Here is a 24,248-nt window from a genome sequence, read left to right on the forward strand (position 1 = left end):
TCTCGATTTCCCAAAGGCCTATCACTAGGTTTCAAAATGGGGCTTCATTTTTCGTGAAGGGCAATATCGTCCGATGAAGGGGTAAAATGTGTGTGAGCGTGGTAGCACGTGTGCGGTGTGTGAAATATAGTTGCCCGACGGATTGCAAGTGTGGGTGTGGTTGCATGTTTGTGGATTAGTTCTCAACAAATTATCGAGAAACGAAGAATGCTCTGAGATTGATGCTCGGATGTTTCTAGAAGAATCCGGTTTCAGAAGAAGTATATGGTTTGAAAGTTCAATCTCCCCATCATCCATATTTTCTTTCATCTCTCAAGAAAGTGAAGCAAAAAAGCAGTCTTGACATGCCTTATATATTCAAATTTAAATGAAGTAATTAAACAATAATTAAGAGTTCAAATTTGCAATAACAATTCATTTTCATTCTATATGTTTGGATACTTTTAAATTGTTATGAATTTTAAATTGTGCAATTTTTAAACTGATTTTTGAAGCTATTTTTTTATTTTAAACTTACTAGATTCTTCTTAACTTTGATCAAAAGTCCTTTGACAACTAACGTAATTTATGTCAAAGTCACTATCACAATTCTATTATAGCACAAACTACTAAAAAAAAGTCAAAAAATGTAATAAGATTTTAGGACAAGATACATTTATAGACGGGTAATATTTATTATTTGATTTGCTAATTTGTGATTGAGTTTTATCCAGATTATAGTGTTCATATGAATGACCATCTCAACCAAAGTTTAATTTATTAATGAATGTATCATTTAATATTAATATATTCAATAGTATATGCTGTAAGGCCATTATATGAAGCACGGGTAAATTACGGCAATCTCCCTCAACTTTGAATCTTCTTACACTTCCACCCTTATTAAATATAATTATCAAGATCCTGTGGAATCTTTTATAGTTTGTACTCGTTTAAAAATGCAGTTTCTGATGCACCACAATCTGGTATGTACAAAGCCAAGAGACAGTTTATGATCATCTTGTTTCAAAATGTGGACCTCAAATGGGGTAAAATGGGTACAAGTTGGAGAATATTTCACATAAACTAGAAGATTCCACTAAATTTGATACCGTAACAATAAACGTGTAAGAAAATTTATAGTTAACGGGTGGTTGTAATTACCCAAATAAGAGGAGTTGTTTTCCATAATTTGATTTCACATCAGGGGGTGACCGTAATTTGTAATTTGATTTCACATCATAGGGTGACCGTAATTTTCGCTATAAAATAATTTATTTTTTTCATAAAAAAAGAAAGCAAAAAAGCTACATCGTCCAATTTCATACAAATAAAACATATGTATATTTTTCAGAATAAATCCAGCATATTAGAAAAATTCAAAACATATATTGCCAGACACAAATTTTAGATAAATTTGTAGTTTAGGGTTTAGGGTTTGTGATTTACAATTTAATATGCAATAGGTTGATTAACTATATCAACAAATATCAAGTTGCATAGTATAGGGGTTGAAAAACTAATTCCAAATCTGTTTAAAAAAAATCGTAAATTGAAATTTTGAGGTTGGAGTTTAACATCTTATTCCAAAATTAAAGATTTTCTGATCAAAATCCAGAGAAAAAGGAAAATTTTATTAATTTATTCGCTGAGAGCTCGTATGGTTACCTATATCCGATAATTTTAGATTAGATGAGATTAAATTAATTTCGTAATGACTAATTAATTATTTAGTTAGTATGATGTTAGGTATGTAAGATTAGATTTTATATTAAATCTGTTAAATTCTTGTATTATATGTGATTTGTCTGTAAAACTTTTCATTTAATAACATTAACATGCAGTTTGAAGGATAAAATAGTATTTTACTTGTTTAATCACCCCCATTAAATTAATTTTGGGGGATAAGCTCAAATTACGAGAAAAAAACCCTATTATGTATGGATAATTATTAACCATCCCTCAATTACGTATTATCTTAGTAAAAAATCCCTCATTCAGTAGGTAAATTTGACAATATAAGAGTGGATGTGTAAAAAGATTCATAGTTGAGGAGTGGTTGTAATTACACAAACATGAGGGGATTTTTTTCGTAATTTTAACCCTATAAACATGTAGTCTACCATTTCTACTAAATGTTATTTATAATAACATTTTTCTATTATAATCAATTTCGAACACCCTTAACTAAATTCTGAATTTGGCACTAACCGTAATTTACTCAAATAACAAACCACTAAACATTAGGGGTGAGATCGGCTCGGATCGGCTCGGTTTTAGCCTCAAACCGAACCTAGAACCGAAACGGTCGGTTCACAAAGAACCAAAAACCAAACCGGTCGGTTCATGTCGGTTCGGTTCTAGTCGGTTTTTCGGTTTTTTTTTTCGGTTTCGGTTTTTTTTCGGTTCCTAAATTTTCGGTTCGGTTTCTTAACGGTTCCGGTTTTCGGGTCGGTTTTCAACCATTTTTTCTCTAAAATAAATCTAAATAAGCCCAAAATATGCTAAAAATAATTCAGCCCATTTTGAACCAACAAAGCCCAAAAGATTAAAAAAAAAAACCCAAAACTCAGGACAAAATCAGCCAATACACAAAAAAATCACATCACAGCATTAAAAAAAAATAAAAAAAAAACAACAATCAACAGTTCAGTAGCACAACATCACAACAGAAGAAAAAAAAAAAAGCAGCATTTCATCATCCAAAAAATAAAGAAAAAACGCGCAGAAAGTAACCAAATCACCAAAAGATTCATTACACCAAGAATTGAGTTTAAAACATAAATCCAAAGACCAAAGTTTTAATATTACTTAAGATCGTTTAGGACTTAGGAGAGTTAACAAAAACAACAAAAAACAAAGATATATTATCACCAAGACACCAACTCCCCCACGACTCCATCAAAGTTGAAAGATCTTCTGATTGTTTATACCAATCTGCAAAATACATAAATATATATATATATATATATATATATATATATATATATATATAATGTATGTATATTGTATTGTATAGAACAGAGAAATTATATTTAAATAAAAAAAGAACTTACCGTTGCAGACTTTGGAAGGAGAAGACTCTCAGACTCAAAGTATTTCTATGTGTGACGGCGGAAGACGGAAGTGAATCGATTGACAGAGGAGAAGCTAGGGTTTTATTTGGGAGTGGGAGATGTGCTAATTTCAGAGAGAAAAAGAAGCGGGCTGGGGCGGGTTATTGGGCTGGGGCGGGTGATTGGGCTCTAGGGCACTCCAAAATTCAGAGAAAAAAAATAATCCGGAATATATATTAGGCCCTATCAAAACGACGTCGTTTCGGGTCGGTTCGGTACATCGGCTCGGTTAACCACTTGAAAAACCGAGTGTGAACCGAAAATTTCGGTTCGGCGGAAATAAAAAACCGTATATGCGGTTCTTGCTTCGGGACGGCATATTTCGGGTCGGTTTTTCGGTTTTCGGCTCGGTTTTTCGGTTTTCGGATTTTTTTTCCTCACCCCTACTAAACATACACGTTATGTATAGATCAAGAATTAGAAATCACCCGATACATATGACCCGATAAAGCAATAAATGCACCCAATTTAACATGCCATGGCGCACTTTTCCATAATTGCAGGCAGCCCCTCCAACGTGTCATTTGTGCTTCTAGAAGCAAACACCTTCTTCACCCAAAAGATTAAAATAATCAAGAAAAGAACAGCAAATAAGTCAGCAGCGACCAACTCTTTACGTTTTCCATGTAATAAAATATTCAATTCCTTGTTCAAAAAAATAAACTATTCCAAAGAATTGACAAAAAATGGAAATCGAAGAAAAAAAAAATGGCTGCTATCGCCACCTATGACGACTTCCTTCATTTCCACTATTCCCAGTTTCTTTCAAGAATATTATTTTCTTTGAATTTTCCCCCTTTCCTTTTAATTTCTTCAAATAATATTATATTAATTAATTAATTATTAATCTGAAAATGGTGTTTAAATGCATCCATCCAGTTGAGTCACATCGTACTGAATTATACACCGCCGCCCTGTGGAAAAATCTGCTGCTTCTCTTCCTTCTTTTCTTGTTTGTTGCTTTCTTTGTTTCCTAATCTTGCAAGAAAGTAGGTAATAATAGATTCTACTACTCTATTACCACCTTAATCAATGCTAATTAATAGCTTTTAGCTGCTTTTGGGTTTTCACAGCTTTTCTTTCTTTCTTTCTTTCGGTGTGTTATTGCTTCATTCATTCTTTCATCAAGATTGTTCTTTTATTCTTGTAAGTGATTATTCATCAACTTATATTTGGAACCCTTTTTTTTTTTTTAATTATTATTCTTGCTTAGTGTGATTTTGTTTTCATCTGGGCTTTTCTTGAAATTTGTGATATTTGGTGATTTTGGTTTGTGAAAATTTGATCTGGGATTTTTGCTGAGATCATATTAGGGTTGTGTGTAAATTTTCAATCTTGGTGGTTTTTCTTGTTTATTTTCTAGTGATTTTTGTTGAGATCACATAAGGGTTTTTTTGTAAATTTGCAATCTTGGTGGTTTTTGGTTCATTTCCTGGTGATATTTGGAGTTGGGTTTTTTTTCATATGATCTTGATTTTGTTTTCCCTCTGTTCTTGTTGATAGTTCTAAACTCAATTCTTTTCTCATTCGAAAAAAGCCCCCTTTTTCGATAATGATGGATCCGAATTCCATTTCGGAAATCAACGAAAACCCTTACATTACAAAGAACCCTTCTTCCCAAAGAAGCATTTCCTCAGTCCAATCAATTCAGACAACTTCCTCCACCGAGCTGGGGGGGCCGAAACCCCTCCGATACGGCTCAGTGGGTCCCGATTCCATGCGTCTTAGCACCTCTTACAGAGACATAAACGAAGAAGAAGCAAGATTAGTCTACGTAAACGACCCCCACAGAACGAATTCCAGTTTCCAATTTGCCGGAAACTCGATAAAAACATCCAAATACTCAATCTTGACTTTCTTGCCCCGTAATTTGTTCGAACAGTTTCGTCGAATCGCCTACCTGTACTTTCTAGTCATCGCCATTCTCAACCAGCTTCCTCAACTAGCGGTCTTCGGTCGAGGAGCTTCCATTCTGCCGCTAGCGTTCGTCCTCTTAGTGACAGCTGTCAAGGACCTGTACGAGGATTACAGGCGCCACCGTTCGGACAAGATCGAGAACAACCGTTTGTCCATGGTTTTATCAAGTGAAAGCAGCAACAACTTTCAGTCCAAGAAATGGAAGCATATTCGTGTGGGTGATATCATCAAAGTATCGGAAAACGAATCGATCCCTTGCGATATGGTACTGCTCTCCACAAGCGACCCCACCGGAGTTGCCTACATACAGACAACAAATTTGGATGGCGAATCGAATTTAAAGACACGGTACGCAAAACAAGAAACTCAAACCCGGAATCTTGAAAATGGGGATATCGGGGTAATCGTTATAAAGTGCGAAAAGCCGAATAGGAATATATACGGGTTCCAAGCGAACATGGATTTCGAAGGCAAACGTGTTTCGCTCGGTCCGTCTAATATAGTCCTACGTGGATGTGAATTGAGGAACACTAAATCGGCTATCGGTGTTGCGGTTTACACCGGCAAAGAAACCAAAGCAATGCTCAACAACTCAGGTGCTCCGTCGAAGAGGAGCCGCCTCGAAACTCGTATGAATCGAGAAATAATTTACCTTTCAATTTTTTTGGTCACCCTTTGCACCGTAGTTTGTATAAGTCACGGTGTTTGGTTGATAAAGCACAAAGATGAGTTGGATTTGATACAGTTTTATCGAAAAAAGGATTATTCGGGAAGTGAAGTGGAGAATTACGAGTACTACGGTTGGGGAATGGAGATATTCTTTGTGTTTCTTATGTCGGTTATTGTGTTCCAAGTTATGATTCCGATATCTTTGTATATATCGATGGAGCTCGTTCGTGTGGGCCAGGCTTATTTTATGATCCAAGATGATCGGATGTTTGACGAGGCTACTAACTCGAGGTTTCAGTGTAGGGCGTTGAATATAAACGAGGATTTAGGACAGATTAAATATGTGTTTTCGGATAAAACGGGGACTTTGACCGAGAATAAAATGGAGTTTCAGTGTGCAAGCATCGGTGGAGTGGATTACGATAATGGGAAGGCTAGTTGTGAAGATGGTGGAATCGAGTACTCGTCGGTGCAAGGTATTTATTATTTTTTAATTAAATTGTTTTTTTTCATGCATTTTTTCTCAATCTAGATGTTTTTAAATGTATGAGGGCTCGTTTGGTTGGTAAGATTCGAAATCTGTTAAAAAAAAACCGAAGAAGTAGGAAATTGGAATTTCGAAAATTGGAATATCTTATTCCAAAATCGGAAATTTTCGGAATTCGAAATTTTCCATTTTCTAGTCACCTAAAATATAAAATACATAATTACTTTTATATTATAAATGTAATATTCGAAAAAATTGGAATTTTCAGAAATTTAAATCCGATCTGAAATCAGAATCTCGTATATATTCCAATTCCGATCCAAAAAAAATAAATCGAAAAATCGGAATGAAAATATTGTTCCGAAATCGGAAAATTTCCAATTTCCAATTTATCTCACTTGGTATTTTTCTTATACGAATTATTTTGTTGGCAGTTGATGGGGTTACTTTGAGGCCGAAAATGAGTGTAAAAGTCGATATTGAGCTTCTCAATTTGTCGAAAACAAAAGACACGGATGAAGGCAAACACGTTTGCGATTTTTTCTTGGCATTAGCTACTTGCAATACGATTGTGCCGCTAACAATCGAGAGTTCCGATCCAGCTGTCAAATTGATAGAGTATCAAGGGGAATCTCCCGATGAACAGGCATTGGTATATGCTGCTGCTTCGTACGGTTTTATGCTTATCGAACGAACTTCGGGTCACATTGTTGTTGATATTCAAGGCGAAAGGCAAAGGTAGTTTTCGAACTTGCTCTCGTAATTCGTTCTAAATTTTTTTATTGGTCAAAATAGTTTATTCAGGATAATAATAATAATAACCTCTTAGCATAAATCTTATGATTTTCTTTTTTTCATTTCCTTCTCTTATTATAATTTCGAATGTTCGCCTATTTTGATCCAAAAGTTTTCCGATTTTGGAACAATTTTTCTCATTCTGATTTTCGATTTTTTTTATCGAAATTAGAATAATTATTAGATTTATGATTTCTGATTCGATTTTAATTTCCGAAATTCGATTTTTTTTCCCAAAAATTACACGTATAATATCTTTATTACTCTATGCATATTATGTTTTAGCTTAATAAAAAAATGGAATTTCCGAATTCCACAGATTCCGATCGTAAAATTTTCCGATTTTATACGGGATTCCGATTTCTGATTCGATTAATTTCTGAAAATTTCGATTTTAATTGGGGAAAATTGATAAAAAAAAAATCGAAAATTACACTTATAGTATCAACAGTATTAAGTATTTCCGAATTCCTATCGAAAATTTCCTATTTTGGAACAAGTTTTTTCATTCTAATTTCCGATTCTTTTTTTTCTGGAATGAAATTGGAAATGCTAATTCCAATCCAATCGTCCGATTTCCATCCAATGACTCGAATAATAAACACTCGATTTATGGGCAGTGCAGGTTCAACGTGTTAGGCATGCACGAATTCGACAGCGACAGAAAACGCATGTCCGTAATCCTAGGTTTCCCCGACAACACAGTCAAACTCTACGTAAAAGGCGCCGACACCTCAATGTTCAACGTACTCAACAACTCCTCAAACACAACAAACAAAAACCTAACAAAACCAACTCAAGCCCATCTCCACTCCTACTCCTCAAAGGGCCTACGCACGCTCGTAATCGCCGCACGCGAACTAACCCTGTCGGAATTCCAACACTGGCAATCCTCGTACGAGTCGGCGAACAACGCCCTAATGGGCCGATCGAACTTACTCCGTAAAATCGCGGTTCATATCGAAAACAATCTCGGCTTGTTAGGTGCGTCGGGGATCGAGGATAAGTTGCAGGAAGGCGTTCCGGAAGCTATCGAGTCTTTGAGAATGGCCGGTATTAAAGTGTGGGTTTTGACCGGGGATAAGCAAGAAACGGCTGTTTCGATCGGATACTCTTCGAAGCTGTTGACCAACGAGATGACTCGGATCGTTATTAATAATAACTCGAAGGATTCGTGTAAGAGGAGTTTGGAAGATGCTTTGGGAGTGTGTAAGAAGGTCAAAAACGGTGTCTCGGGTGCTGTTAATAGTCAGCTTGCGTTGATTATTGACGGATCGAGCCTTGTTTATGTGCTGGATACTGAACTTGAGGAACAGGTATTTTTTTTTTTTTTTTTGATTTTTTTTTTAAGGTCCAGAAGTTTGGTTAGTTTTTGTTGCATTCGGCACCCCTATATTTTTTCAAATTGCTAAGAAACCCACCGTTGTTATTTCATTGACAAAAACGCCCATGATTCATTTTTTTAGCAAACTACCCTGTAATAACTCACTTGTTTTGGGTGTTGTGTGCTGAAAAAATGGATTATAAGGGGTTTTTTGCCAATAAAAAATCATATAGAGGGCATTTTAACAATTTGATATAGCACAGGGGTATTAAATGCAATAAACCGAATTCTTTTATGTCAAGAACTTGGCTTAGTTTTGTTGCATTCGGCACCACTATATCTTTTCTGGTTGCTAAAAAAATCCTCATGTCATTTTATTGGTAAAACCGCTCCAAGATTCAACTTTTTTAGCATACTACCCCTAAAAACTCGATGTTTAGGGGGTTGTGTGCTAAAAAATGCAGTATAAGGGGTTTTTGGCAATAAAAAATAACATAGGGGAGTAATTTAGCAATTCGATATAATACAGGGGAACTAAATGCAATAAACTCAATTTGTTTATATTTAATCTTTTTTCTTAATTTTTTTTTTTAATTTTGGGCAGCTATTCGAATTAGCTAGCAAATGCGACGTGGTGTTGTGTTGTCGTGTGGCTCCGTTGCAAAAAGCTGGAATTGTTGCACTGATTAAGAAAAGAACCGATGACATGACACTTGCAATTGGTGATGGTACGAAATCGAACAAAATTTCTTTTTATATAGTAAAGAAAAAAAAAACTAGGATAAAAATTAAATTAATTATATTTTTATTTTTTTAATTATTTTTTTTAGGAGCGAACGATGTTTCGATGATTCAAAGAGCTGATGTGGGAATCGGAATAAGTGGACAAGAAGGAAGGCAAGCCGTAATGGCGTCGGATTTCGCAATGGGCCAATTCCGATTTTTGGTCCCGTTATTATTGGTACACGGGCACTGGAATTATCAACGTATGAGTTACATGATTTTGTACAACTTCTACCGAAATGCCGTTTTTGTTCTCATTTTATTCTGGTGAGTAATATATTATTTAATTCATTTCGTGTTATATAATGTTTAAGCCAAGATTATCTCGTTTATTTTGCTTAAACACTGGTTAATTATCTCGTTCCGAAGATCGATCGTGGTACGAAATTGAAATAATTCATCTCTCTCATTTTTTTCTTCAACATTATAATGGTTTATTGCATTCGGCACCCCTTTGTTTTTTCTAGTTATTAGAAAACTCCCCATATTATTTTATTTGCAAAAACCCCTACCTAAGATTATTTTTTTTAGCAAACTACTCCCTAAAAACTCACTATTTAGAGGGTCGTGTGTTAAAAATATACATTATAAAGAGTCGTTTGCTAATAAATTAAAATCCGATAGAACACACGAGTACTAACTGCAATAAACTCTACATGAGATTCAAATACTATATCTTTAACATTCAAAGGAGTTATTGCATTCGGCACCCCTATATTTTTTTAATTGTAAAAAAACCCCCATGTTATTTTATTTGCAAAATAAACCCCTATAATTCAATTTTCTTACCAAACTACCCCTAAAAACTCACAATTTAGGAGGTTGCAAAAAAAAACCATTATAAGGGGGTCTCTTTCAAAATAATATAACACGATTTTTTTTTAATTTTTTTTTTGTTAGCAATTCGATATAACACACGAGCAATTCGATTTTAATTTTAAACTCTACATTAAAATGAATATTTGCCTTGTATTTTTTTTTTGCCCGACTAAAAAACATGTTTTCTCTCTCTAGGTACGTACTCTTCACGGGTTTCACATTAACAACCGCAATAACCGACTGGAGCAGTATGTTATACTCGATAATATACACGTCATTGCCCACAATAGTTGTCGGAATTCTCGACAAGGATCTAAGCAGAGCCACTCTTCTAAAGCACCCTCAGCTTTACGGAGCAGGACAAAGAAACGAGAGCTACAACGGCAAATTATTTTGGGTGACGATATTCGACACTTTGTGGCAAAGTATAGCCGTCTTTTTCGTACCGCTCGTTGCTTATTGGGCAAGCAATGTTGACGGTTCGAGTTTAGGAGATCTTTGGACTATTGCGGTCGTGGTTTTGGTCAATGTGCATTTGGCTATGGATTTATTTAGGTGGTATTGGATTACTCATGCCGCTATTTGGGGTTCGATTATTGCGACTTTCGTTTGCGTTATGGTGATTGATGCTTTGCCCTTTCTTCCCGGTTATTGGTAAGAATTTAAATTTCTCTTTTTTTTTTTTTTTTTTGTTATCGATTATTTGGTGAAGATGTTCCGATGAGGGTGAAAATGTCATTTCAGTGGTTTTAAGTTTGGGTTTTTTTGGCTGGAATGAAATCTCGAGAGGGGTGTTGGGTAATTATCCAAACTCGAGGGTATTAGGTGGAATTTGGTAATGCATTTTCTTTTTTTTAATTATCAATTGGTATTCTTTGGTGAAGATATTCGGGTGAGGGTAAAAATGTCATTTCATGATTTGAAGTGTGGGTTCTTTTTCTTTTTTTTTTCTTTTTTGTGTAAAATAAAAATGAAAGGCTAATTTCTAGTCGAAATATTTTTTTGCAGGGCGTTCTTTCACATAGCCGATACGAAATTATTTTGGGTGTGCTTGCTTGGAATCACTATTGGAGCATTAATTCCTCATTTCGTAGTAAAAATCTTCGTTCAGTACTACAGACCGAACGATATCCAAATTGCAAGAGAAGCAGAAAAATTCGAAGATTCGAGGGTGTCTCGACAAGTACAAATAGAGATGAACCCGATTTCGTGATCCTCTCACACAACTCGTGGTTATATATTGTATGTACGTTTTTTTTAGCATCAATTTCTCCAATTTTTCCAGGTCGTTTATTACGTCCAAAAGATTAGAAATTAGTAGTGTAGTTAGGTAGCATTCTTTTGCACATAGGCTGTAATTGTACATTATTGATTTTTGGAGTACATAGAAAATACTTGTAAGAATATTACATGATAGAGTATATATATATATATATATATATATACATTATACATACACAATGTTGTCTTGGGTGCTCATTTTTATGTTCTGATTTCATAAAAATAGTGTGTGCTATTTAGAGAATATTTCTGAAAATTAACAGAATTTTCGACTTTAACTAGGGATGGCAACGGGTCGGTTTTTGGCCGGGTTTGCCTAAACCCAAGACCCGACCCGTGAAAAATATATAAACCCTTACCCGTCCTAACCCAGACTCTAACTAAACGGTTCTGACCTGCCAGACCAGTTAGACCCATTAACATACAAAAAAATTAATATTTTTTTAATTTTCATAACATTTTGCTTGTATATTTTTACGAAATAAGCACAATACTAAAATACAATATTTTAAAATCTCTACAAGTGATATAACATGATCAATAAAATTTGAATTAATTATATTTAACTTTGATAATAAGTAAAATTCAAAATGCAAGATAATTAGCGGTCGTCGACAAGTGATAAATATTACTCACGAGAAATGAGATTCGAAAAATAAAACAGTGAAAATAGGTAAATGAGAATAGACAAGATGGGAATTGATAGTTTGATGAATGAAATCCGAAATTATATATATATATATATATATATATATATATATATATATATATATATATATATATATATATATATATATATATAACCCGACCCAGAACCAAACGGGTCAGTTCCGGGTCCAAAACCCACCAAACCCGTACCCATTGTCATCCCTAACTTTAACTCACAATCACTAACTTATGTTTTTAAATAAGATTTTACAAACACCACCGAAATATAAGATCATAAATAAAATTATTTAATTTAATATGGTGGTTAATCAAAATGATGGTGAAAAAAATAATAAAAGGTTCCAAAATAGCACACCTAATTTTTTTTCTTCAAATATAGTACTTGTTTTTTTCCCCCACTCATATTGATTTATTTTCCCTACAACCACCCCTTGGATATGGTCAAATTACAAAAAACCTCATCTTGTTTGAATAATTACATTTATCCTTCTCAACTATGAATCTTCTTACACCTCCACCCTTATGGTGTCAGATTCAACATAATCATCTAGATCACGTGGAGAATTCTCTATTTAGTACTCATTTTGTGTAAAAATACAGTTTCTGATGCTCCAAAATCTGATATATATACAAGCCGAAAAACACGTCTTATGATTATCTTCTTTCAAAATGTGGAACTTGAATGAGATAAAATGGGTACACAAGTGATAATATTTCATAAAATCTAGAAGATTCCACTAATTTTGAAACCGTAAGAGTGCACGTGTTTGAAGATTTATAGTTGATGGCGTGGTAGTAATTACCCAAACTGAAGGGGAATTTTCGTAATTTGACCATACCTCAGGGGTGGCTGTAATTTACCCATAAATATATTTATTTATTTTTGCCTTTTGAGTCTATGAAAATTATTTATTTATCTATATAATTATATAAATTATAATAATTGATATAGAAAGAGATAAAGTACCTGTATGTTGTATCAACATAATTAGAATATAAGGGCCACAAAGTCATTAAAAAGTTGTATTTTATAAATTATCAGTTACTCCATAGTTTACACAAAATCCGCAATTTTACCCCCTTTTTTTTTGTTTTTCTAGACGATTACATCCTTCATTCATCGAACTTCATTCATCAAGTACACCATAACAATCACCTGAAAAATTGAAAAAAAATATACAACTTAATTAGGATAGTAAGGTAAAATCGAGAAAAAACAAAACTAAATAAAACGGAGAAAAACCGAAGAAATTATTATGCAATGGACCGACCAAATCAGGAACTGGCTCAAGTTAAGTACTACTCTTCAAGAACATGTCGATTTCTACGAGCACCAAAAGCGAGTCTCTGTGCGAAAAACAAATTAAAAGAAAGCCAAAAAAAAAATCAGAAATGAATTAATGCAATGAATCATTTGATAGTGAAATATAAAAATGTATTAATTAATTGATTAACTGAGAAAATCTGGGAGTAAGCTTTTAATCCGGTGAGAAAACGGATGTAAGTTGGTCTTCCAGATCTATTTGTGGGAATACTTCTAATGTTCGGAACAAGATATTCAGCCACCTGTTAAACCAATTCAACCACACTCTTAATATAAATAAATAACTGATTTAACTTTATTTAGCATCGCAAGACGAAGCTAATTACGAATATTTTGTTAACCAAAAATAAATAAATCATGATGAAAAAATTAACTCACCACTTCGGCTGGTTCAGCCAAGACATTAATGAAAAACTTGGCCTGCAATACGAACAAGTACGTAATAAATATATTTTAGCAGAAAAAAATATATTATAAATTTCAAAATATCGTAAACCGAATGTACCTGCTTTGTGTTAGCACCAGACATGAGAAGATCTGTCGTAACCATTCCTGGCTGCACAAAAAGGGAAATAATAATAACGTATAGAAATAATAGTAATAACATAAATATTAATTTGAAAATAATTTTAATAAATCCCAAGTGATACAATTTTTATCCTACTCAGCCGGATTATCAAGACTCGTTTTAGGGCCAAGAATTGATAGCGAATTTATTTTATGCTAGATAATAAGAATACGAAAAAAATAAAATCAAAGTCCTTATTTCACCGAGTTGCTTGACCATAAAAAGGTAACAAAATAATTGTAGAAGCAATATTCAAGAATTTTATGAGGGCAAGTTGATTGAATTTTCAATTAATACGGAAATAAACGAAGCATGTGTACCGAGAGATTGTGCACTACGACATTTTTTACATCTTGCATCTTCAATTCTGCCTGCAGAGAGGAAACAGTGAACATTCCATTACTCGTATTCTAAATAAAAACAATAAAAAAAAAAAAAAAAAAAGTAGCTACCGAAGTAAGCACTGCTTCAGGTCATTATTTCACGAACCATAAGAAAAATTAAACGATGCAAAAAATAGTGGAAGGAACACATATGCATGAATACCGGCATTACAGATAATAATTGAAGGGCTCGTTTGGTTGTCAAGATAAGATTAGCTAAGATAAGAATAAATAATCTAATAAAACCCAATTATATTACTGGACCTTCAATGATCCAATAGAAAACATGCCTCGAAAGCAAGATAAAGCATGATAACATAATATTTCCGGGTCGACTCGACAAGTTATTGGGGATACCAAACATCAAACAGAGTCCAAGTATTTAGTTAATCATGGCTAATCTCCCCAACCAAACGAGGCCTAACTGTATAAGAGGTGTAAATAAGCTAATACACAGACTACATTCTTCGGACCTTCAAAAAAAATACGCATCAAGATATTGCTCGGGAAAAAAAAGTGTATCTAGAAAAAAAAGTATTCCTATAAAAGATTGTTTGTTTACTTCAACCTTTCAAATTATTTACACAATGATATATTAATGAATAATTTAATTACTAAAACTCAGCACATACCTGCAGTGATTTTGTAAGATGCACCACGCTCCGTTTAGTTGCTCCATAAGCAGCAAATCTGAGGAACATTAAAAATATATAACCGGGGAAGAAAATAAACATATCATTGGTAGTTAATGAAATTAACGGGAATTGCATAATTAAACCCTTTATGCATAATATATTCATCGGTATGTCGAAAATGGAAAAAGGGAATATTCTAAAAAAACACAAGCTAATTAAACCAGACCTGGGTGTGGGTCTTCCATCCGAACCGGCTCCATCAATATTAAAAACATGACCACCTCGGGGCTGCGTTTGCATCATATTTATCGCCTAGAATAATCATAAGATTAGGTAAACGATAATCTATGCATAATCATTAAACTCGGAGTACGTAGAAATTGCAATCTACCTCACGGCAGCAAATCATCAAACCAAGTGTATTTGTCGTGACAACTTCACTGCATACGTAATAGATTCCATTTATCAATGAATCAATATGTAAAACAATAGGGTAAATTACAACCACCCCTGAGGTATGGTCAAATTACGAAAACCTTCCTTATTTTTAAGTAATTACATCCACCCCTCAACTATAAATCTTCTTACACGTCCACCCTTGCGGTTTCAAATTTAGTGGAATCTTCTAGATTATATGGAATATTCTCAATTTTGGACCCGTTTTAACCCATTCGAGCTCCACATTTTGAAGCTAGATGATCATACAATGTGTTTTTTGGCTTGTATATATTAGATTGTGGTGCATCATAAACTGTATTTTTGCACAAAACGAGTACAAACTAGAGAACATTCCACGGAATCTAGATGATTATGTTGAATTTGACACCGTAAGGGTGGAGATGTAAGAAGATTCATAGTTGAGGGGGGCAGACGTAATTATCCAAACATGAGGGGTTTTGTCGTAATTTGACCTTACTCAGGAGGTGGTTGTAATTTACCCTATATATATATATGATAATAATAAATTAAAAATAGGAAGTCACATTAAATCTTCATCGGATGCCTCCATCAATGGTTTGAAACTATATGCATTCGATCCTGCATTATTTATCTGCATCATTCTGAAGTGGGGTAAGAGAGAATATAAATACGAAAAACAAACCTACCACTATCTCTCAGAAAATTACGAAACGCCTAATATATAAACATTCAAGACACAAAACAACTAGTTAAATTGGTTTATTAGCATTGACATTTAGCAAATAAGTTATAGTTCGATGCTAAAGAAGAAAGTGGTTGAAGATTGAGTACCAACCCATATGTCAATGTAATTTAACTGTTCTTGTGCAAAAGAAACTAAGTTCTTTACATCATCCCCCTTCCGAACATCACACCTGGCACCCTGCATAAAGAAGAACTACTCGTATAAGCATAACTATGGCATATATCAAGATTCACCATTTCTAGTTACGTCTATTTGAGTGTATGTTTGTTTTGTCAGTATCAAAGACGAGCCCGTAAACGGGAAAAAAAGAAAAAGAAAAAAGCACCGGAAGTTACGAAGGAGGTACCCACACATGCTGCTTCCCCGATTCAACCCGTAAGCTTTCGAGAGCTGATTTCACTCGTTCCTCTGTAAAATTCATAAGCAAACTTTTGAGATATTTAAATGCTGCATTTGTAGTACAGAATGAAAAATGAGAAACGAAAAAAGCAGCTTCTGCTAAAGCAATTTTTGAGATATTTATTTGTGCTCTCTTCTTTTTTTTTTTTTTCTTGGAAAAGAAGACGAGCAGTAATATAAGGGTGCGGCTAAAACAAAGACCAATGTTCTCAGTTTTTATGTAAAAAAAACCATTCGTAAATGTTTCCATTTATAACATGCAACTAAGAAAAGGTCAGAATAAATTGTCTGCTGTGGAATTATGATAATGCAGCATTACTAGCAATTATTGAAAAGTATTTCTCTCCGATTATGAAATACGATAACCTAAATCAGAGCATATATATCAAAACTGCCTGAAACTTACGACAGTATATATATATATATATATATATATATATATATATATATATATATATAAGAGCTATGTACCTGATCTAGAGCATATGACGACATTGTCTCCAGCTTTGAGAAATTCTTTCGCAAGCGCATATCCTATTCCTGTAAAATGACAAGACGTTCTCCAAAATTTGAAAAAGAGTTGTAGTTTTGTTACACAGGAAAAATAAAATAGACTCAAATCCTCGAAACTGTAATCGGCATAAGCTCCCATGTAAATAACTATTCTAAGATAAATACTCGGAATTATCGAAACTCAGAGACGGTCTCCTGCGAAATCTTGTTCACCGGTCCTCATTCGGAGAATGGGTAACAAGATTCGATTATTAAGGTCAAAGTCTAGGCATTGAATCTTAACCCCACCCCTTCTTCCAAATAAAGAAAAATTAAGATCAAAAATTTGATTTAGGATGGCAATATATTGATTAGAACTAAAATAAAGCAAACGAGTTCAGTTCAGCATTAATGCAGGGAACGATTTTTAATTAGTTTAGCTACTTAAAACAAAAAGCATAGTTTCTTTTCTGAGGCAGAAAAAAAAAAGACGAAAATGACCTTTGGTAGAACCAGTTATCAACACATTGTACGGCGGAACCATTGGCTGAGTTTCCAAGGCAGCAGCAGATGCAGAAGAAGAAGAAGAAGAAGACGCCTCTATTGGAGAAAGGGATTGCGGAGTACAATTGATGGGGTTTCGGTTTCTGATTGCGGTGGAGTAAGGAGACGAAAAACTCGGGCGGTTTAATTCTCGAATTGTTCGAGTTTGAAGCGAAGCAATTGGGATGGAGGAGGAAGTTGAGGCCGCCATTGATGACGTCGTCGTCATCATTGCAAGGAGGAGAGAGAAAGTGAAGAAGCCAAATCAGAAGAAGATAACACTCGAGCTAGGGAAACTTCAATTTTTAACCTCTTCGTTTCAAACACTCGAAAACAGGGCTATTTTGCGGTATTTAAAAAAGTTAAGAAACATGATTGAATAGAAAATTTTCAATAATTTTTGTTGTTTCGATAATTATTACACGATTTAATGATTAATTTTACTGTAAATTAATGGTTGATAGTAAAATTTAGGAAAAATTGCAACCACCTCTGAGGTACGGTCAAATTAAGAACTCTCTCTTGTTTTGATAATTACAATTATCCTCAATTATAAATTTTCTTAAACGTTCACCCTAACAGTTTCAAATTTAGTGGAATCTTCTCAATTTTGTACCTTTTTTATCCCGTTCGAGCTCCACATTTTAAAGCAAGATGATCATAAGATGTATTTTTTGGCTTGTATATATCAGATTGTGGTGCATCAGAAACTGTATTTTTGCACAAAATGAGTACAAACTGGAGAACATTCCACATAATCTAGATGATTATGTTAAATTTGACACTATAAGGATGGAGGTGTAAGAAAATTCATAGTTGAGGAGAGTAGATTTAATTATGCAAAAAATAAGGTTTTTTTTCATAATTTGAACATACCTCGGATGGTTGTAATTTATCCTAAAATTTATTTTAAATACTTTTGAATTTTTTAAAAAAAGAATTATAAATAAATGGTTTCCCATAATTTTAATATTTTACACATTTCCCCCAAGCTCCCGTATTCCCAATTTTTTTGGATACGCCGTCTCAACATGTCCGTACTAAAGTAATAACATTCTTTAGAAAACAATTCATTTTGTCCTAGGAAATGAAAAATTAATTCAAGTTTTGTTAGAAAAGAAATTCAAGTTTTGGAAAAATTAGAAATCAAAAATTCGAATATTGAAATGAAAAAACTTATTCCGAAATTGAGAATTATCGAATTGGAATCGAACGGAATTCGGAGATTCCAATTTATTACTGACATTAATTACGATATTATAAATGTAATTTTTTTTGGGGGGGAGGGGGGAGGGGTGGTGGAATTTTTGTAATTAATTTCCGGAATTAAAAACGAATCAATTTTTTTTTTTTAAAGAGAGAGAAACTCTATTATTAGGCGAAGTTCGCCAAATTCGTAGGAAGGATTAAACCTTCTTTACAAGCATAACCAACAAGTTTCAGAATCGCATGCGCAAGAGTATTACCCGATCTTTTAACAAAAAGCAAAAAAATAATGTTGAAAATCCGATGCTAAAATTAGGCAGTCTTCCACGTAGCCTCCGAATGATGATGTCGCAAAATCTTTGTCTCTTAGAGCTTTGAAGACCTGGAGATTGTCTCCTTTGATAACTATCTTTGGCCAACTCTTCTCTTTTGCTAACTTGATTGCACTAAGGACAGCATGTGCTTCTCCATCGTGCGTCTCGTCATCTTCGTTGTACTCCATCACAAGCATTCTCCTCTACTATTTCGAGCGACCAACGATGTTGAGTAGAAATCTTCCCCCGCCGGAAATGCAGCATCAACATTTAATTTAATAAAACCGTCTTCCGGTGGCTTCCACAACGATGGAAGGGTGGGGTTTCTTAAGGGGATTGGACGAAAATGAGCTTGTTTGAAATTTTCCAAAAAAACTTTGCACCAACCCACAAGCTCATTAGCCTTAATGCCACTCTCACCATGCCGCCTCTTATTCCTGTTATCCCAACTTTTCCAAATCACAATCACCGCCAAACTAAAATTTTCCTCATCGAGTTGCTCAGGGGCGGACCCAAGGTATGCCTTGGGGGGGCCTCCGCTCCTGCAGAAAAATTTTTTTACCTCTTTTTTTATTAATTTTTTAATATTTTATGTTATTTATCTATTAATATATACCATTTAGCCCCCCCAAACTTTAAATTTAGTACCATTTTTGTCCAAAAAAAATTTCTAGCCCCCCACCCAATACTCCCTAGGTCCGCCCGTGGAGTTGCTGGTACAGGTATTGAAACCACCTTTCAATCGAAGTAATAGTGTGAACGATACTAGTACAATAGAAAGGGTTACCTTTTCCAAACTTCTCTCATCCCATCGCACTCCAAAATGATATGGAGGATAGACTCCTGCCGAGCGCCACAATTACCACGTGTTGGGTAAGAGAGGATTTTCCTTCGACATAGCTCCTCCGCAGTTGGTAAAATACTCGAACAAGCACGCCACATGAATATTTGAATTTTCGGCGGCAAAGGAATATTAGGACATCCAGAACCCGTCTTCTATCTATTCGCCAAAGATGTCGATCAATATAGTGATAATTCTGAAGCCTCCATCCTCAAACAGCCATGGATCGGCCCAAATGGATGTAGTAAGACCGTTGCCGATGCGTCTATGAAGACCCAACCGTTGCCGATGCGTCTATGAAGACCCAACCGAAATGAATCTCTAACTGACCATATTCCTCTCCATGTGGCCGACGGCCGATTTCCAATATCCGCCGATAAAAAACCACCATCGGGAAAGTTGAGAGGAGGAGATTTGGACAAGTCATGATTCGCCATGCTTGGTTAGCAAGTAAGGCGAGATTAAAGCACCGCAAGTCTCGAAACCCAATTCCAATTAAAAAAAAAAAATCGGAAATTGGAAGTTTCGATTTTCGTAATGAAAACTATTGAGTTTGGGTAAGATGAATTCATATTAATTAAACTATTGATTATTAATTTAAATTGAGTTTCTTTCGGTACAATAAACTTGAAACTAGGCTTGTATATGGGTCGACCCCATTTTCAGTTGATCACGAGCCAGCTGAAGAGTTTTTTATTTTATTTTTATTATAAATAACAAAAAATATAAAAAAAAATACTATTAAATAAGTATATTGTTTATTTATAGGCAACGAATATATGCAACACTAAAATTACTAAGTGCAAACCCTTACTTGATGCAAGACCAAAATATAAATAAAATTACTCAGAGCAAAACTGAAAATTACAAATATAACCCCTATATTGATTTTGATATTATCCATTCAAATTAGACATAATTACTATTGCAAGACCAAAAAGAAAAAAAAAAGAAAAAAAAAATAAAGGAAAAATTGAAAAACGAGAGAGAGGGATGTTGTAGGGGAAGAAGGGAAGAACACAAGACGAGAAGAATTGTCGCCGCCCATTCGCTGCAGTAGAATTGTCGCCGTCCATCTGCCGCCGCCCAACCGCGGGTGCTTGAAAAGGAAGAGAAGAAGAATATGGAGGAAGGAGGAGAAGGAGGAGGAGAAGAAGAAGAAGAAGAAGAAGAAGAAGAAGAAGAAGAAGAAGAAGAAGAAGAAGAAGAAGAAGAAGAAGAAGAAGAAGAAGAAGAAGAAGAAGAAGAAGAAGAAGAAGAAGAAGAAGAAGAAGAAGAAGAAGAAGAAGAAGAAGAAGAAGAAGAAGAAGAAGAAGAAGAAGAAGATTCGACCTGTACATGTTGATTTTTTGATGAAAAATCGACATGTAGATGTCGAATTTTGTCACAAAAATCGACATTTAGAGTTGATGTCGATTTTTTGCTAAAATATTAACATCTAAATGTCGAATTTTGTGACAAAATTCGACATGTCAAATTTTGACTGTGCGAATTTTCTTTTTGAAAACTTAAAAATCGATCACCTAACTATAAAAATGCATTCATTCATAGTTTGTTTTCTATTTTTTCTATATAATTCTCCATATTGATGTCTCGTGACTCCATAATGTTATCATTTGAATGTTTTGGGTGTTGAGGAATTTTTTCTAAAGATGGTTTTGGGTGTTGAGGATTTTTTGAGAAGACGAAGAATTATTTTTTGAAGATTTGTGTGAAATGAGTTTGTGAGGAAGATGAAATGGGTTTTGCTTGTGTGGTATTGCACAAAGGAAGTTGTGAAATTTTGTAACTGTGGATTTTGTATTTTAATAAGGATATAATAGTCTTTTAATAATTCATTTGGTGGAAAATTAGATTTGGTATTCCCCTAAGTAATTTTGGGATTGCATATAGTCGCCGCCTTATTTATATTCTTTATAACCGTATAAATAATTTATAATGATATAAATAATAATATTAACATAAAAATATTGAGAAAAAAAAAAATTGAGCTGCAACATCAATCTAGAGATTAGAAAATGAAGGCTCGAGTTGGGCTCGTTAACACCCCCTACTTGAAATTCACATTAAACGCAATCATTTAAAATCATTTCACACACAACAAAAACACTAACATCATTTCTTCAATCCCATAAACAACAAATCAACACCTATTTTTCACAGGGCCGCAGCAGCAGCGCGTCGTTGTTGGCTCCGATGAAGTCGGTGTGGTTCTTAACGACTTTAAGTAAAGATCGAAAAACTTGCTTCATCGTGGGCCGCTCAGACAAGTTTCGGCCTGTGCAATCCAATCCTAGTGAAGTAATTGTATACCCGTCGGAAGGATCAAAATCGGGATCTTCTGCTACAAGACTTGGATGGACGACCGAAAACTTCGGCTTCTTCGAGTCACCAGTATCGGAATCATGTTTCTTCGAGTCACTATCTTTCTCACGATCGTATTCGAAACATCTACCCCAAGCCCATCTGAAAACGTTTGGAGCATAACTTAGCCTATCTTCTTCGGTGTAAACTCGTTTTGAAATCATACTGAGAAGTATAACCCCAAATGCATACACGTCTTGCTTAGCCGAAGAACAACCTGCAAGAAACACGAATGTAACCATCTAGAAGTTCGAGTACTTAGAATTAAGAAAAAAAAATTAATGGGATTAGTTGTTTTCGCTAGTCCATTAACGGCATTCTATAATTACACACACACAAAAAAAAAAACGGACTTAAGTATGACGACTTTCTTAATAATGGGCCTTATCTCACGGAACGAAGAAATGCAATTTACCTTTGCGAATGAACTTGTAAATAAGGATGCACAATTTAGCTTTACTAGCTTTTGCGACGTAGCAGCGAGTATTTCTTGCAACAAATATATTAGTTGAAATACCTTCATCGAATGACGTAATGTCGATGTAGCCATAGCTCCCAATGACATGATGGCACGTATATATTGTCCTATCGGGGAAAATACCACCGCTCACGAGTCCGAAATCACATAATTTTGGATTATAATCCTGTGAAAGAATCGAACGAAATAACTGCTACATTTCATTTGCAATAGGATTTTTCAATCCAAACGAACGAAATGCTTAAAACAAACCTCGTCGAGCACTATATGAGCACAGTCGAGATTGCGAAATATGAAAGGTTTATACGGTGGACTCTTTACGGTGTGCAGAGAACTGAGGATAGAAGCCAATCCAACGAGGACTTTGATTCTTTGCAGCCAAGTTAAGCCATCTACGTATAAAGTGTTCACAAATACGGAAACCTTGAAAAAAACGAAAAAAAAAAAAAAAAAAAAAATTATATATATATATATATATATATATATATATATATATATATATATATATATATATATATATATATATATATATATATATATATATATATATATATATATATAAATTCCAATACCTTCGAGAATGAGGTTATATACTGTGTCGAACGGCTTGAAATCGTAAACTATACCAAGAAGATCATCTTCGTAACAGTACCCTAACAACTTTAACATGCCTGGATGATTAATCATCTTACGATGGCCAAGTAAACAGACTTCGTCCTGTACAAGCAAGTAAAAGTATTACAAATGTCGGTAAATAAGTATTTTGAAAACGTACGTATGGTCGGCATAACATATATACCATTAGTCTAAATTCGTAATCTCCCGGCTTATAATAATATTTTTCCGAAACTTCCCATATCTTCACCATCACATAGCGTTCGCCAATCTTTCCCCGATAAAGTTTGCCGAATTGGAAATGGCAGAGGTAATTGCTCTCGGAAAAGTTATCGGTGTAACAAGCCAAGTCCTGATACGACAGTGGGGGAATTTCTCGCTGCGCCATTATCTAGCAGACGTTCACTAAGAACATAAGACGGTAAGCAAGTGAGCTTATGCAGATCAAAACTTTACCAAAATGCTTTTACTAGAAGAATAATCTTAATTTACAAACTCAAAGCCGTATTCTAAATCGAAACTCTTTTTACGGCATTTCTACGAACAACATGACTGCAAGGCAAGTAAAATGAGAAATACATAACAGATTTGAAGGCAACAAACACTATTCAGCATCTTCAATAGATGAAAATTCTCATATAATCATGAGTTCCAATCAAAATCAATAACTTCGGAAGAAAATATTTATTTAAAAAAAAAATCCACAATTCAAAGAAGCTAATAGAATGAGATTGGCAGCAAAGAAGGAAATTTTCTACCTCCATAACCAAAATTACATACACATGCGCAGAAAATATCGAAGAACGATGAAAGGTTTCAGTATTGGAAGAAATATACCTTCAACCAATTCAATTGGAGGTGTCACCGGCGATCTCCGCCGCGGCGCCGCCACCCTCTCGGCTAGTTTTCAATTATGTATCTACAGTACAACTCGACGAATTAACGAATAAAAATAAATTGAACGTTAGATTGCAGGAATAAATGATTGCCTATTCTCAAATCTTAACAAAGGGTAATAAATTAATAATTTTATTTAAATAATTATTTCTTTTTATCAACTAAATTATTAGTTTGATAATTTA

General features: G+C 34.3%; 3 protein-coding genes and 1 long non-coding RNA gene across 6 annotated transcripts; 1 reads left to right on the forward strand and 3 right to left on the reverse strand.

Annotated features, from left to right (window-relative positions):
* Nucleotides 1-2,550: 2,550 nt before the first annotated feature.
* On the reverse strand, nucleotides 2,551-3,472 carry LOC148765310 (uncharacterized). Its single transcript, XR_016029724.1, has 2 exons — nucleotides 3,036-3,472; nucleotides 2,551-2,916 (listed from the first exon to the last, which is right to left on the reverse strand). It is a non-coding gene; the product is annotated as an uncharacterized LOC148765310 (long non-coding RNA).
* A 510-nt stretch (nucleotides 3,473-3,982) lies between these two features.
* Nucleotides 3,983-11,350, forward strand: ALA1 (aminophospholipid ATPase 1). 2 transcript variants are annotated; one of them, XM_088813080.1, is made up of 8 exons: nucleotides 3,983-4,088; nucleotides 4,599-6,157; nucleotides 6,603-6,906; nucleotides 7,589-8,279; nucleotides 8,892-9,015; nucleotides 9,118-9,337; nucleotides 10,085-10,543; nucleotides 10,898-11,350. In XM_088813080.1, exons 2-8 carry the CDS (start codon nucleotides 4,648-4,650, stop codon nucleotides 11,100-11,102), a joined length of 3,513 nt encoding a protein of 1,170 aa, XP_088669206.1. In that variant the 5' UTR covers nucleotides 3,983-4,088; nucleotides 4,599-4,647; the 3' UTR covers nucleotides 11,103-11,350. The 2 variants fall into 2 exon arrangements, with proteins under 2 accessions (XP_088669206.1, XP_088669207.1); XM_088813081.1 differs by having other exon boundaries at nucleotides 3,987-4,241.
* A 1,502-nt stretch (nucleotides 11,351-12,852) lies between these two features.
* Nucleotides 12,853-17,676, reverse strand: NOL (NYC1-like protein). Its single transcript, XM_088813613.1, has 14 exons — nucleotides 17,307-17,676; nucleotides 16,785-16,853; nucleotides 16,261-16,322; nucleotides 16,005-16,091; nucleotides 15,733-15,800; nucleotides 15,141-15,189; nucleotides 14,976-15,061; nucleotides 14,747-14,804; nucleotides 14,052-14,102; nucleotides 13,669-13,719; nucleotides 13,542-13,583; nucleotides 13,295-13,405; nucleotides 13,111-13,186; nucleotides 12,853-12,995 (listed from the first exon to the last, which is right to left on the reverse strand). Exons 1-13 carry the CDS (start codon nucleotides 17,578-17,580, stop codon nucleotides 13,139-13,141), a joined length of 1,056 nt encoding a protein of 351 aa, XP_088669739.1. The 5' UTR covers nucleotides 17,581-17,676; the 3' UTR covers nucleotides 12,853-12,995; nucleotides 13,111-13,138.
* Nucleotides 17,677-21,695: 4,019 nt separating this feature from the next.
* LOC105951703 (putative serine/threonine-protein kinase PBL16) lies at nucleotides 21,696-24,166 on the reverse strand. 2 transcript variants are annotated; one of them, XM_088814313.1, is made up of 6 exons: nucleotides 24,004-24,166; nucleotides 23,351-23,571; nucleotides 23,124-23,268; nucleotides 22,804-22,943; nucleotides 22,591-22,717; nucleotides 21,696-22,290 (listed from the first exon to the last, which is right to left on the reverse strand). In XM_088814313.1, exons 2-6 carry the CDS (start codon nucleotides 23,552-23,554, stop codon nucleotides 21,860-21,862), a joined length of 1,047 nt encoding a protein of 348 aa, XP_088670439.1. In that variant the 5' UTR covers nucleotides 23,555-23,571; nucleotides 24,004-24,166; the 3' UTR covers nucleotides 21,696-21,859. The 2 variants fall into 2 exon arrangements, with proteins under 2 accessions (XP_088670439.1, XP_088670438.1); XM_088814312.1 differs by having other exon boundaries at nucleotides 22,489-22,717.
* Between the last annotated feature and the right edge of the window lie 82 nt (nucleotides 24,167-24,248).

Source organism: Erythranthe guttata, chromosome 14 (assembly GCF_056151865.1).
Source record: "Erythranthe guttata isolate IM_541 chromosome 14, IM_541, whole genome shotgun sequence".
Lineage (NCBI taxonomy): Eukaryota > Viridiplantae > Streptophyta > Magnoliopsida > Lamiales > Phrymaceae > Erythranthe > Erythranthe guttata.